Source organism: Mus caroli, chromosome 18 (genome assembly GCF_900094665.2).
Source record: "Mus caroli chromosome 18, CAROLI_EIJ_v1.1, whole genome shotgun sequence".
In the NCBI taxonomy this organism is placed as follows: domain Eukaryota; kingdom Metazoa; phylum Chordata; class Mammalia; order Rodentia; family Muridae; genus Mus; species Mus caroli.
The window spans coordinates 61,887,996-61,901,076 of NC_034587.1; the positions used below are offsets into that span (position 1 = coordinate 61,887,996).

Sequence of the window (13,081 nt, forward strand, 5' to 3'; positions counted from 1 at the left end):
TGGATTGCGTTTAATTTGAAAGATCAAGTATTTCAGGTTTGATTATGAACAATGTTTTAAAAAATAATGGCACAAATTTCCCCCAATTTCCTGCTTTATTAGCCAACCAATTTTGCACATTAAAATGAATCCCAATGTCTTACCAAATGAGCATACATCCCGTACTACTGGTTGCTTCTCTGTTGCTGTGATAAACAAGTGTGGACCAAAAGCAACTTGGGAGGGAAAGGTTTAATATGGAGGGAAGCCAGGGCAGGAACTGAGAGCAGGAACTGGAGCAGAGACCTTGAAGGAAGCTACCAAACTAAGTTTCTTATCTAAGTCAAGACCACCTGCCCAGCGTGGCACTTCCCACAGTAGGCTGGTACTTCCCACATCAACCATTAATCAAAGAAGTATCGGGCAGACCTGCCAAAAAGCTGATGTGATGGGGGGTGGGGGGGTGATCCCTCGCTCAGGGTTTCCAATTTCCAGATGGTTCTAGTTTGTGTCAAGTTGACAAGCTAAGGAACGCAGCCCAGTTTCACTCACAGCTTCATGGAAGAGCCCAGTGGGAGGAGTGAGGGCTCCCTGGATGCTTTGCATGGGAGATAGGATCGACTCACCTTAAGCTGATGACTTCATCTTTCAATGTGAGGCGTGCAGCTGCATCCCAAGGCTAGGCCTTGCATTCTGCTTAACTCTGTGTTTAGGTTTCTTCAGTCCCAGGGATAATGAGGCACCACTGACCGTTGGTTTTCCAGAGCTAATCGACTCTGGGAGATTGAGGCCATACCCTGCAGTTAGAAATTACACTTGGCTGTGGTGGCTATAATTTTGTCATTTGTCTCTGGCTGGGCTTGACTACTAGAACCTGATGTAGATAGTGACATCTAGTGGATCTTAAGCAGACAAGCTTCCGTGGGCCTGGAAGGTGTTTAATTAATTGGCTAAGTGCCTGTTGAGGAACCAGCTCTTTTTTTACCCTTGGCGTGTCCTAAAAATATATCCTTCATATTCCTGATGAGAGTGTCAAAAATATGAAATTGCTATGAATGTTGCTTTTCTGCTAATTGGTTTTTCTTCCCCTAGACAGAAGATCCAACCATGGAGAGACCCTATACGTTTAAGGATTTTCTCCTGCGACCTAGAAGGTGAGGCTTGCGGGTAGGTGTAGGGGTGAGGCTGGTGGGTGGGTATAGGGGTGAGGCTGGTGGGTGGTTGTAGGGCTGAGGCTTGCTAGTGGGTATAGGTGTGAGCATTGTGGGTAGGTGTAGGGAAAAGGGTTGTGGGTGGGTGTAAGGTTGAGTTTTGTGAATGGTTATGGGGGTGAGGATTGCAGGTGAATGTAGGGGTGAGGCTTGTGGCTAGGGGTAGGGGTGAGTGTTTGTAGTGCTGCTTTCTCTGAGGACAGTTTCAGCAAACACCTTAAAGAATGGAAGCAAGCCATATCCTTTACAACTGGTTCTCTTCCTGTATGTAGTCATAAATCTCGCGTCAAAGGGTTTTTGAGGTTGAAAATGGCCTACATGCCGAAAAACGGTGGCCAGGATGAAGAAAACAGCGAGCAGAGGGATGACATGGAGGTAAGAGAGACAGCTGCAGGCCCAGGGCTCTTCCTGGCTGCCCAGCTCACCTGAATGTCGTTCTGAGACTCTGTCATCGGAGGAAGTGGATGTGTGTAAACTTGAATATGAATTCACGTCCATAGACCCTGAGTTTGCCTTTGGAAGTCCTCCAGTGTGTGATTGTTTCAGCCAAAGTGAAATTCCCATTTTTCTGTCACAACACAAATAACAGGGCAGGCAGCTCTTCACACGGTCCTTTTTAGTTATTTGTCCGGCTGCTGTTACAAAATACCCCTCCAAAGCCACTCAAGGGAAGCACAGCTCACGTTTCGAGCCAACAGAGTCCAGCGTGGTGGGGAGGGGGTGGAAGTCGGATCATGAGGCAGCTGGTCCGACTGTGTCAGTTAGGAGGCAGAAAGTGGACAGGACAGGATTTATCTGTGAATAGACAAGCCCCCCCCCCCTCGGTGACCCCAGCAAGTCGCAACCTTCTAAAGGTTCCCTAACCTTCCCAAGCACCAGCAGCTGAATGCCCGGTGTTCAAACACACAAGCCTAAGGAGGGTATTTCACAGCCGCATAAGGGCATCTTCCATGGCAACCCCACTGCCAGAAACCCCGTGCCCATTATTGCTTTGGATTCTCAGTTCTTTTTTAGGTTCCTTTTAGCACTTGACATTGCTCTAGAGTGGATAGGGTTATTTAGAAACTCTATCCCTATCTCTGATCCATTTAGTCCACAATTAACAGTGCATAATGCAGAGTCCTCCTTGGGAAATGCCAGTTTGCAGTTAGCTATCCAGAAGAATGTCTCTGCGCCCTTCCTGACATAGTAGGCTCTTCACTTTCTGGTCACGTGTCTGTACCGTGGGTTCCATTGAACTATCTGTGCATATGCTGTAGACGGTGCTGTTTCTGTTAGCTCGTTTCTCATATTGTTCTGAAAGCCCCCATAGAAGAAGACCTCCCTGGCTATTTTCACATCTGTTTGCAGCTGTTCCACACGGGGGATACTTGAATGATGCATGGTGGACAGGTTGACCAAACCCCCTGCAACCAAGAGGCCACCTTTCCAGGCAGTGTTTCACTGTAGGCCTCTACAGCTGTCGCCAAGTAACAGGGACTGAAGTGGGTGGCAGACCAAAGTAGAGGTTGAGATTTCCCAAGCAAAGCAACGGATTGGTGTGTGAAATCCAAGGAATTGTTTACTCTCTTCTTGTCTCCCAAGTGCGGTAACCAGTGATTCGGTTGATTTTCCACTGGCTTTACCAGGGGGATGTTAGGGAAGCAATACTTAATGCTGAAGATATGTGTCGGAACAGTGTAACTGATCCTGGCACCGTGCAGTCTCTTTGTGCAGTGCCTAAGCAACTGTGGTAGTTTCTAGACAACTTCTAGCTCATAATTGTAACACAGAAGAAGAAGAAGAAGAAGAAGAATTGTAACAAGAAGGGTGGCCCCAGGCCACCCTTCTTGGAGACCAATAGCCTTTTCCCTACACCTATAGCCTAGACTATGCTTTCTCTTCAAACACACATGCATACTTCATGGTGGTGTTGAAAGGATGAAAGCCATAGCAGCTCTGGCATGTCCCATGGCATTGGCTTTGTGCAACCCTACCCAGAGGTTATGGAGTCACTGTAACTAATGGTTGTGTAAAAATTATCGTGTGACTTAAGCAACTAAACAGGGCCGGCGAGGCGGTACAGTTTGTTAGTGCACCTTCTGTCAAAACCGATTCGATCTGTAAAATCCACGTGGTGGAAGGAAAGAACCGAATCATGCAAGTTGTCCTCTGACCTCTACACGTGTGCTGTGCATGCACACGTGGGCTTGCTTGTAAGCACACACACTCAAATAAATTAATGGTTTTTAAAATGCAAAGAAGGTAAATGGAGTATCCAGGTGTGGTGCAGACATCTTAGAAGCTGGCATGGTTAACTGGCCATCGCTCACATGGGTTTTGGAACCCTGAGTTGGTTTTTCTCCTGGAGAGGAACTCTAGCTCAGTGTGACACAGGAAACTGTCGTAAGCCTCAGAGTAAGGGAGAGGATTGTCTTCTCCCGATGTGAAGCCCAGACTCAGGACTCCCATTGACTTTACTCCACAGCATGGATGGGAAGTGGTTGACTCCAACGACTCCGCTTCCCAGCACCAGGAAGAGCTCCCCCCTCCTCCCCTGCCGCCAGGATGGGAAGAGAAAGTGGACAATTTAGGCCGAACTTATTATGTCAACCACAACAACAGGAGTACTCAGTGGCACCGACCCAGCTTGATGTGAGTACCACCAGATGGCAGGGATGCTGTGCCTCACCCTGCACAGCAAAGGGTGGCAGTTCCAGGACAAGTTTGGGAGAAGGAGGGAGGGAGGGAGGGATAAAGAAAGGGAGAGAGAGACAGAGACATAGAGAGAGAGAGAGACAGAGAAGAGGCTGTTGCCTTGTGGCACTATAATTGGAGTTATTCTGCGCCTCTTCTAGGATTACTGAGGTGTGTGTTTCCTGGATTCTTCATTGGTTTGAGACACCTTGCCTCCCTCTTCCTCGACTCCCTCTCCTGATTGACCCAGGATGGAAAGCCAGAGGCAGACTTGGCTTGCTTTAATGTCTTTACCTCCTTACTCTTTTGCATTACTTGATGAGGAAACTCACCAAAGCTTCTTTTATTTTTTATTTTTATTTTATTTACTTCTCAAAAACATTTGTGTATCACTGCCTTGGTATATTTAGAAACACACAGGAGATTTGCAAAGTCAAAATTAGTAATTACTGTTTATTTCCACATCCTACTAGCTTAGAGAGAGAGAGAGAGAGAGCAGGGTGGCTGATGCCTGTTCCCTTAGTAATTTTTGTTCTGATGATGGCAAATAAATAAATCCTAGTTAAACCTCAATTACTGTTTTAAAGAAAGATTTTGAAGTGGCTTTTTGTTAAATCATAGTGAGCAGCAAAGCTGAAGTCTCTCGATGTGTAGTTAGAGGCAGAGCCACGGTACCCACGATGAAAGGAGAGTTCCCTCAGGGATTATGAGCTTCAGAGAAGCCAAAACAGCAGAATTAATATTACCAAGTAGTTATTATGCATGATCATTTCTCAGAATGCAACCAAGGCAGGCGAGTGGGCTTACGAGTGATATCCTATCTCTTCAACCCAAGGCAAAAAAAGATCTCCCAGTTTCTGCTCTTTAGGTAGGTGATATCCAGAGATGCTACAGGCTGTCCTTACAAATCCTTTATCCTTAGAAGGTTTAAAGGTATTCTCTGTATAATTGGGGGGAGTGGCTAGAGAGGATGGCCAAGTCAGCTAGCTTGGCACCTTATAGAGTCTGAAGGTAAAGCATACAGAGTCTGGGGACATGATTAGGCAGTCATCCCTGGGCCTCTCAGTAGATTCTTGGAACTATGAGCTGTTCTTGGCCAGTTTGCACTGCCCAGCATGGCCTTAGCTTATTGATTAGACAGGATGCACATAATTTTGTTGGGGTCTTAGATATAAGTGGTTTTGTCGATACTTTAGATTTATCACTGTTTGTCCTTCTCTGATAATCACTGCACTTGGAGGTTTGATAAGCCATTTTTAAGTATCGTATGTATTTGGAGTAGAAGTGTCTTTGGACCTACCTTGGGCATGGTCTCATACTGTCGGCAAAGCAGCTGCATCCATCTGAACTAAACAGCGCAGGAGTACACCCTGTGGCAAATGACATTGCGGGTTAATGTTGCATGGTGGCCCGCGCCATGATCTGAGGGAAAATGGGTACAGTTGTTACTGAGGTGATTCTGAGACAACACTTGCCATGTATTTAAAGCACATCACCTGTGAGGCTGGCTGATCGTCTCACAGGTGTGCACTTAACCCAAACCTATCAAGATGTCAGGTACGTACGTATGGCTTCCTAGGTGTGAAGCAGATCTCAAGAGCAAGGGAGCAGTTTGATTGGCAGGAGTCAGTTTCCACAGCCTCTGCTTTATCCCCTCTGCCGTTTATGGATTTGAATTATCCCTCCTTAGCATTGTCTGACATGCCAAGGTCATTTAGAGACTTTTTATGTGTATTCTAATTTTACATTTTGTTTAATAATAATTGAGCATTTCTTAAAAAGGCAATAAATACATCATCATGAATATAATATAGCATTTTTCTAACAGCCAACAGTGCCATTTTTTAATCATTTTTGTGCTTTCAGAAACTTTATTACTATATATATGTACTTCTTGATTATAATGATTTCATCTATAATAATATCAATTTTCTCAAGATACTTCTATTTAGTATACACATTTATTCTGGCTATATTTAATGTAACAACATGTTTTGTTAATGCAACAAATTTATGTATTATACATTCAAATATAATAAAATTTCTTTAATTCAGATTTTAGTAATTAAAGAATTATAATTTACATGTGGATTAAATAAAAACTAACTTTCACAGTACCTCCTGTAGCCCTAAAGTTGATGGTGCAAAGATGTTTGATAGAAATAGTTTAATATTCAGATTGTTGTCCTCCGTCACTGTGGCTTGTTGAGTCTAGTGGCTACACAGAGGCCCAAGGGGCTCTTTATTTGGGATATGAGTGAGTTTGAAAGTACTGGATACTTTAAATCCTTACTTTAGAAAGAATCTATTAAATAGCCTATTTAATTGACAGTTAGGCTGTCTATTAGTAGTATATCTATCAGTTCACCGGAACTAAAATTCTCAGCCATTTTGGAACATTAACCTGCAACGTAACTTGCGCTCATTAGATGTGGAGTCAGATTGAGACGTGTTTGCAAGCGCCTGGGAAGGACCTCTAGATGTCTACTCCAGACACGTCGCAGAAATTTCCCCCAAAAGACCGTCACCTGTCATGTACTGCAAAATAGTTTTAAGATACAGTCAATTAAATCATCTTTAAGGATAAGTTCTTAACTCGGATTCTAACTTAAAATCTTTAGTCGACAATACAAATGCGATGTGACAGCGCCATGTTCTTATTACAGGCTTGTTTGAGAAGTCAGCCCCTCTCTATACTTGGGGTATTAGAAGCAGGGTGCTGGAAGGTGGTTGCAATCTTAAGATGTGAGGTTTTTGTTAAAATGAGACAGAAAGCAGCTAAAAGTCAAGTCACACACCACAGGAGACGTCCCCTTGGGACCACAGCCTTGAATTTGTGCCATTAGTATCCTTCGGTCAATTACTGATGACCCAGATTAGCTGCTTGGTCCCTGCTAGGTAGACCTAGAAGGGACCTGCTGACTGCCTGTGTGAGCTTGCTTGTCACTTCCTGCCAGAGGACTGGCTTGTCACAGACTGAAGGGCCTGGATTTCTCTTTTCAAATACTGAAGCTTGAGGAACAGCCATCCCTGTTCCCACTGCCTCCACACCTGTGGGTTCAGCCAACCATAGAACATAACTATTGGAGACATATTAGGCCTGTACTGACCCTGAGCAGTCGTCTGTCTTCGTCATTCCCTAGACAGTGCAGGATAAGTTGTTTGTGGAATATTTCCTTTGTGTGAAGCTTGGTAAGTCATCCAGAGGTGATTTAAAGTACACCAGAATTTGTGCTGTGTGTTCTGTTAAATCAGCCATTCTGTTATAGGGACCGAACATGTAGGATTTGAAGTTTGGGGGATAGGGAGGGCTCTGCAGCCAATCCCCCGTGGATGCAGGAGGATAGCTGTATTATGTCTGAAAGATGCTCTAACTCTTGTACAATACACTGAAGCTGTTTTGGGGGTTTAGGGTGAGTGCCAGTGTGGTCTGTCCCGAAGATGGAGGAAGACTTCCAGTATTGGTTGCTTGTTCCTATCATTGTTTGACACAGATGTCTTAGTCAGTGCATGGACCACAGTGAGGGTTGGACTGTCAGAGGAGTCGCTCTGAATACCCCTTCTCTTCTTACACACCCCCCACCCTCCTTTCAGGGATGTGTCCTCAGAATCAGACAATAACATCAGGCAGATCAACCAGGAGGCTGCACACCGACGCTTCCGCTCTCGGAGGCACATTAGTGAAGATTTGGAGCCTGAGGCCTCTGAAGGCGGTGGAGAAGGCCCTGAGGTATGATGTCCAGAGATGCTGTTGAACTAAGTAGCTCCATCTTCCAACGTTCCCCAGGGTGATTTTGTATCTTATTTTTTTCCCCTCTCGGTAAACTTGTGTATTGCATGTGATGATTGCAGCCTCATGATTAACTGATTCCCATCTGAGTATTAGTGAACTTAGAAAATGCTTGTGAAACCAACGTTTGACCAAACCCAGTGACTCGTATAAATAGCAAGGGGAGAACATGATTCTGGTGTGAAGGTCTTACATGTAGCCCCCAGGGACCTAACCAATCTCATGACACAACACTAAAGTTGTCATTTTGAGGAATGGAGGGAGTTCAGTCACTTGTCTGGGTCTCATGGGCAAGTTTCTAATGAATTGCTTGACATCTTGGGAGAGATTACAAAAAAAAAAATGTCCGATCTGAGTTGATTGGAATATTGATAACTCTTCTCTATAAACAGTTAGCCATGTGTTACTGGAAAAAAGAGATGAAGTAAGCAACAAGTCAGAAGTGATCTTAACTTGATGCTGATGGCTGGTCCTTGGCTTGACCTTGTGTTAGGTCATTCACAAAACGTTTCAGTGACCAGCATTAGAACAGCAAGCTAGTGGTCTCATAGTAGGGCCACTGAACGTTCTGCAGAACTAAGCCATTTTAAGAAAGAGAGAGAGAGAGAGAGAGAGAGAGAGAGAGAGAGAGAGAGAAAGGAAAACTATATGAGAATTCCTTGTAAATTCTTGGGATGTTTCTAATCCATTTGTAACACAGGCTGGCAAAAAGCTGCCATGGTGGGGTAGGCGTGTATGTTGACAGGAGTCCACGCCATTGTGGCCACTGGACCTGCCTGCTCCCTTACACTATGTTCACATCCTTTATGGACTGCTCACGTCAGAATTTGCTCTCTCTGAAGTTTCCTGGCCTGTTAATTGGGGCAATGGCCCTTGTCTTCCTTGTGCTGATCCTGAAGAGTTTGTGTCTCATGCTAAGTAGGGGTTATCAAGAGTCTTCTACTTCCAGTCAGTTCAGGCCCTCCGAAGATTTTCCTTCTCTACCTGAGGCAATTCTATATGAAAATTGGCCCTGGCGGGTTGGGAAAAAAAATGTTGTTCTTTTAGAAAGAAGGAGCATGTTACCAGCCTTTTCTTGTTTAATGGTTATGAATATTGTGTGTTTTATTAGAAGGTAGACAGGTAATTCCCCGGTTCCTAGCACTTATCCTAGTGTCTGATTCCTACATAGCCTTGGGAGACCATTTCAGAGGAAGTGAACATGGCAGGAGATTCTCTCAGCCTGGCTCTGCCCCCACCGCCTGCCTCCCCAGTGTCTCGAACCAGCCCCCAGGAGCTGTCAGAAGAACTGAGCAGAAGGTTGCAGATCACTCCGGACTCCAACGGAGAACAGTTCAGTTCTCTGATTGTAAGTCATGGTATTGTTAGAAAAGCTGAACACCGGTGGTCAGTCCTTGGTTGTAGCTTCTGAGGATGTTCTTCTATGCAGATAATAGCCAAGGCCATTTGTTCTTGATCTGCAGGTCATGACCCATGGAGGGGTCAAACTACCCTTTCACAGGGGCCACATATCAGAAATCCCACCTATTGGATATTTACATTATGATTCATAACTGTAGCAAAATTGTAGTTGTGTAGTAGCAACAAAATAATTTCATGTTGGGGTCACCACAGCATGAGGAGCTATGTTAAAGGGCATTGGGAAAGTTGAGCACTACTGGCCAAGAGTGTTCTACTTCCAGTCAGTTCAGGCTCTCCAAGGAACTTCCGTCTTTACCAGAAGGAAATTTAGCCCTGGCAGGTTTAAAAATAAATTAAAAAAAAAAAAAAAAAATATATATATATATATATATATATATATATATATATATTGCTCTTTTAGAAAGAAGTGGCATGTTACCATCTTTTTCTTGTTTGTAAAAAATTCAAAGGATTAAGATTCTGTGGATTTTGTAAGTTCTAGCTTTAGCCTTGTAGGATCTTGTTCCTGTCCAAAGACTCATGAAAACAGTGTCTCTGCCATGAGGCCATTTCCTGTTGAGAATCAGGAGCCCCAGAGCCTCACAACCAGTCTTATAAACTCCCACTCTCCACACCTCTACCTTCCATTTCACAAACAAGGAGAACGGATATTTAAGTGATTGTCCCTGGCAAAGCTTGACCATGAGATAGAAGAAACCCCAAAACCGAGCATATGAACTCTTAAGGAAAAAAAGTTTGAAACTGTGACCCAGACATCAAGATAACACTTGACCTGGGTTTCTTGGCCCTCAGAGAAGTACTTCCTAGAGGGTTCAGCTCAGTGAGAAGGAACGAGGTCAGTCACAAAGAACTTTGCACGTAACACTGCACGGCACTGTGCACCAGTCATTCTCATGCACATACAGAATTAAGACCACACGCACATGCCATGTTTCTCAAGAAATTGGACTTAAAGATGTACTGGTGAGAATGGTGGTTGTCACTAGGTGGGAGATGGCATCCTCACACGATAGTCATGCTGATGAGCACACGGATCGTAAAATGATTGGAGGACTCCATTGAACCTAAAAGCCACTACGTACAACATTATTAGCCCTTCGATTTTGGTGTTCTCCTTAAATGAAGCTATTGGCCTCTGCTGCATGAGTGACAGTGACTGTATGCTTCCACATTAACATTCTATAAAAGTCTTTCAGAAAGACGATCACCACCAGGATGGAAATTCAGTACTAAGCGGATAGAGACGAGGCTGCATAGATGAGATATTTGAATTGGTACAAAAAAAAAAAAAAAAAAAAAGCCCTGTTACCATGGAAACAGCATGAGCCACAAAGCCACATATTTTAAATGTATTAAAGAAAAAAAATTGCAGAAATTATAGGAGCCATATACCATTTATATAAACCTCGTGGGAAAGAAATTCCTAGTTTTCTATGTTGATGTGAATTGGCATTTGTCACCATGAGAGTAAGGAGCTCTCCAATGAGAGTATTGAGTGCTTCCAGAAACCCGGCGCATCCTGAAGACCCGAGTGTGATTGCATATATCCCTTGGGGAGCTTCCTCCAGTCTTGATGCTCAAGGCTGCTCTGTATTCAAGAGCAGTGAGGTGAATGCTTTCCTCGAGATGACCCACACTGCCCAGTGTGGGAAGACACAGATCGCCCCTTACACCTCCACCTAGCTTTGCCTGACCTTAACTTACTGTTTGTTATTATACAAAGTCACGCACGTTACAGGCTGTAGCATGGCTAAGCATTCTTCTAGCTAGGAGGCTTTTTTGCCTGTGACCTTCTCGAATCTTTGTTCAGATCCACAAGGCAAACACGTGGAAGGAACATTCTGTGTGGCACACAGGATTGTCCTTGGGTGTGCCTCGCTTCTTCTCCACTCCACTTATGTTGGAACTGGAGTTCCCTCCACTTGGAAGCTAAATACAACCCCCTAACCCTCGCAGGGAGGATGGGCAGTGTCTAAGTGCGATGGCCATACAGTTTAGCTGGTAAAGAGCCTTTTTCTTGCCCCCCTTTTCCTCCATTCTTCACACTTGAGAATTTGTCCAGAGCTCGTGTCCCAGGTAGCATTGACCTCTTGTTACTCTTGAGTTTCTTGGGGACCTGTCTCTTCTCCCTGCCAGCAGGTCTGGCCTCCTTTTACCTATAAATCCTGGCCTGCCGGAGGACACTAAGAGTTGAAACTGAGCTCTGGAAGGGCTATGGTCACTGCTGGGAAACAGGTGGTGTTCAATTGCCTCCTGATGTCAGAGAGCAGGGCATGGAAGTGCAAATGGGTTCTGAGAACACTCCTGCTAACCCTGCCTGTCTTTCCATTCCCTGCAGCAGAGAGAGCCCTCGTCAAGGCTTCGGTCCTGCAGTGTTACCGACACGGTTGCTGAGCAAGCTCACCTTCCACCGGTAACAAACACTCATTTCCAGTTCTCAGCTGGGTTCTTTTTTTGGTTTGGTTTGGTTTGGGTTTTTTTTTGTTTGTTTGTTTTTTTGGTTTTTGGTTTTTGTTTTGTTGGTTTTTGTTTTTTGGGTTTGGTTTGTTTTGTTTTTTGTTTTGGGGGGTTTTGGGGTTTTTTTGGTTTTTGGTTTTTGTTTTGTTGGTTTTTGTTTTTTGGGTTTGGTTTGTTTTGTTTTTTGTTTTGGGGGGTTTTGGGGTTTTTTTGGTTTTTGGTTTTTGTTTTGTTGGTTTTTGTTTTTTGGGTTTGGTTTGTTTTGTTTTTTGTTTTGGGGGGTTTTGGGGTTTTTTTGGTTTTTGGTTTTGTTTTGGTTTTGTTTTTGTTTTTTAGCTTTGATTTAAAATCTTCAGGGCTGCTGAGAAAGAGTTTTCCCTGTGTCAATCCATTCATCATACGAACAGGACATTAGAACTTTTCTGATTAAATCGTGCAAGGGTCTGGACTTTCCAACCCGGAATCCTACCTACCACCTAAGCTTCCAAATTGCTAAAATCTTACTCTGGTTTTTCAGTCAGCAGACTGCATCCGACCTGCTTATATGACTGAATAGGTGGTCTGTCCATTCAGCAGTTACAGCTCTGAGTTTCAGGGAGCTGAACTCGGTACACTCCCTGACCCCTTTGAACAGGAAGAACTCTTCCAGCGAGACAGCCTGTTTTTTTTTTTTTTCCCCACTACCCATGGCTTAAACTCTCAGCTCCACAGAGCAACTGCGCTAACTATAAAGGCAGCTACACAGGTGAAGAATGGTGTGCCCTTTGCTTTTCCCTGCCTAGAGCTGTGATAAGTCTGAGTGCACAGGGGCACGGGATATCCAATATATGCTAAAGTAAATATCAAATTGGAGGGCAGATGAGCATTGCCTCGCAAGAAATAATTTACAGAAATTAGTTTCTTCTTTGGGAGGTGAAAATATTCTGTGGTTTTAAATGTTCAATTTAATACTTGACATTGGCCTTTTGTTTGTTTGTTTGTTTTTGTGGGTTTGTGGGGAGACAGGGGTGGGGGAATTAAGACAGAGGCTTGGTCTATAAGCCAGACCAGCCTGGAGCTCTAATTATAGACTCTAGGCTAGCCTTAAGCTTGCAGCAGTCTCCTGCTTTTCCCTCCTGAATGCTGAGATCGAAAGCATGAGCTGCCACACCCATTTTTCTTTTGTTTTTTGTTTTTTTTTTATTACTACAGATCCTCTTTCCTGACCCAATTCATTGTGTATGAACTTGAAGACAGGCAGCAGATTTAAAATTTTTGAAACCCTCTCCCTCGCATACATTTTTTTCCCTGACTTCAAGGGACATTTTTGTTCAAGTCTTACTATTTTTAAAAGTTACAAAATGAAGTGATGTGTATGTACCAGCCAAAATAATAAATTGGGTTGTGGAGTCCATTGTATATGGTTGGCTGATAACAAGCTGAGATGGGTTTACGTACAGACCTCCCAGAGCAGAACCGTAGACTGTGCCGCACTGTCGGGGATCCTTCTCAGCCCGATGATTCTGTGATTGTCCTGCAGAAATTAATCACTCTCCCCTTCAAAATC

At 44.1% G+C, this 13,081-nt stretch overlaps 1 protein-coding gene across 12 annotated transcripts in view; it reads left to right on the forward strand.

Annotated features, from left to right (window-relative positions):
• The window catches only part of Nedd4l (NEDD4 like E3 ubiquitin protein ligase), a 323,858-nt gene that overhangs the window by 262,651 nt on the left and 48,126 nt on the right, over positions 1-13,081 (forward strand). For all 12 annotated transcript variants that reach the window (XM_021151067.2, XM_029471743.1, XM_029471742.1 and 9 more), the window contains 6 exons: positions 1,072-1,133; positions 1,463-1,565; positions 3,658-3,824; positions 7,461-7,596; positions 8,828-9,004; positions 11,417-11,491. In XM_021151067.2, coding sequence (XP_021006726.2) covers positions 1,072-1,133; positions 1,463-1,565; positions 3,658-3,824; positions 7,461-7,596; positions 8,828-9,004; positions 11,417-11,491 — 720 coding nt within the window. The remainder of the gene's footprint in view (positions 1-1,071; positions 1,134-1,462; positions 1,566-3,657; positions 3,825-7,460; positions 7,597-8,827; positions 9,005-11,416; positions 11,492-13,081) is intronic.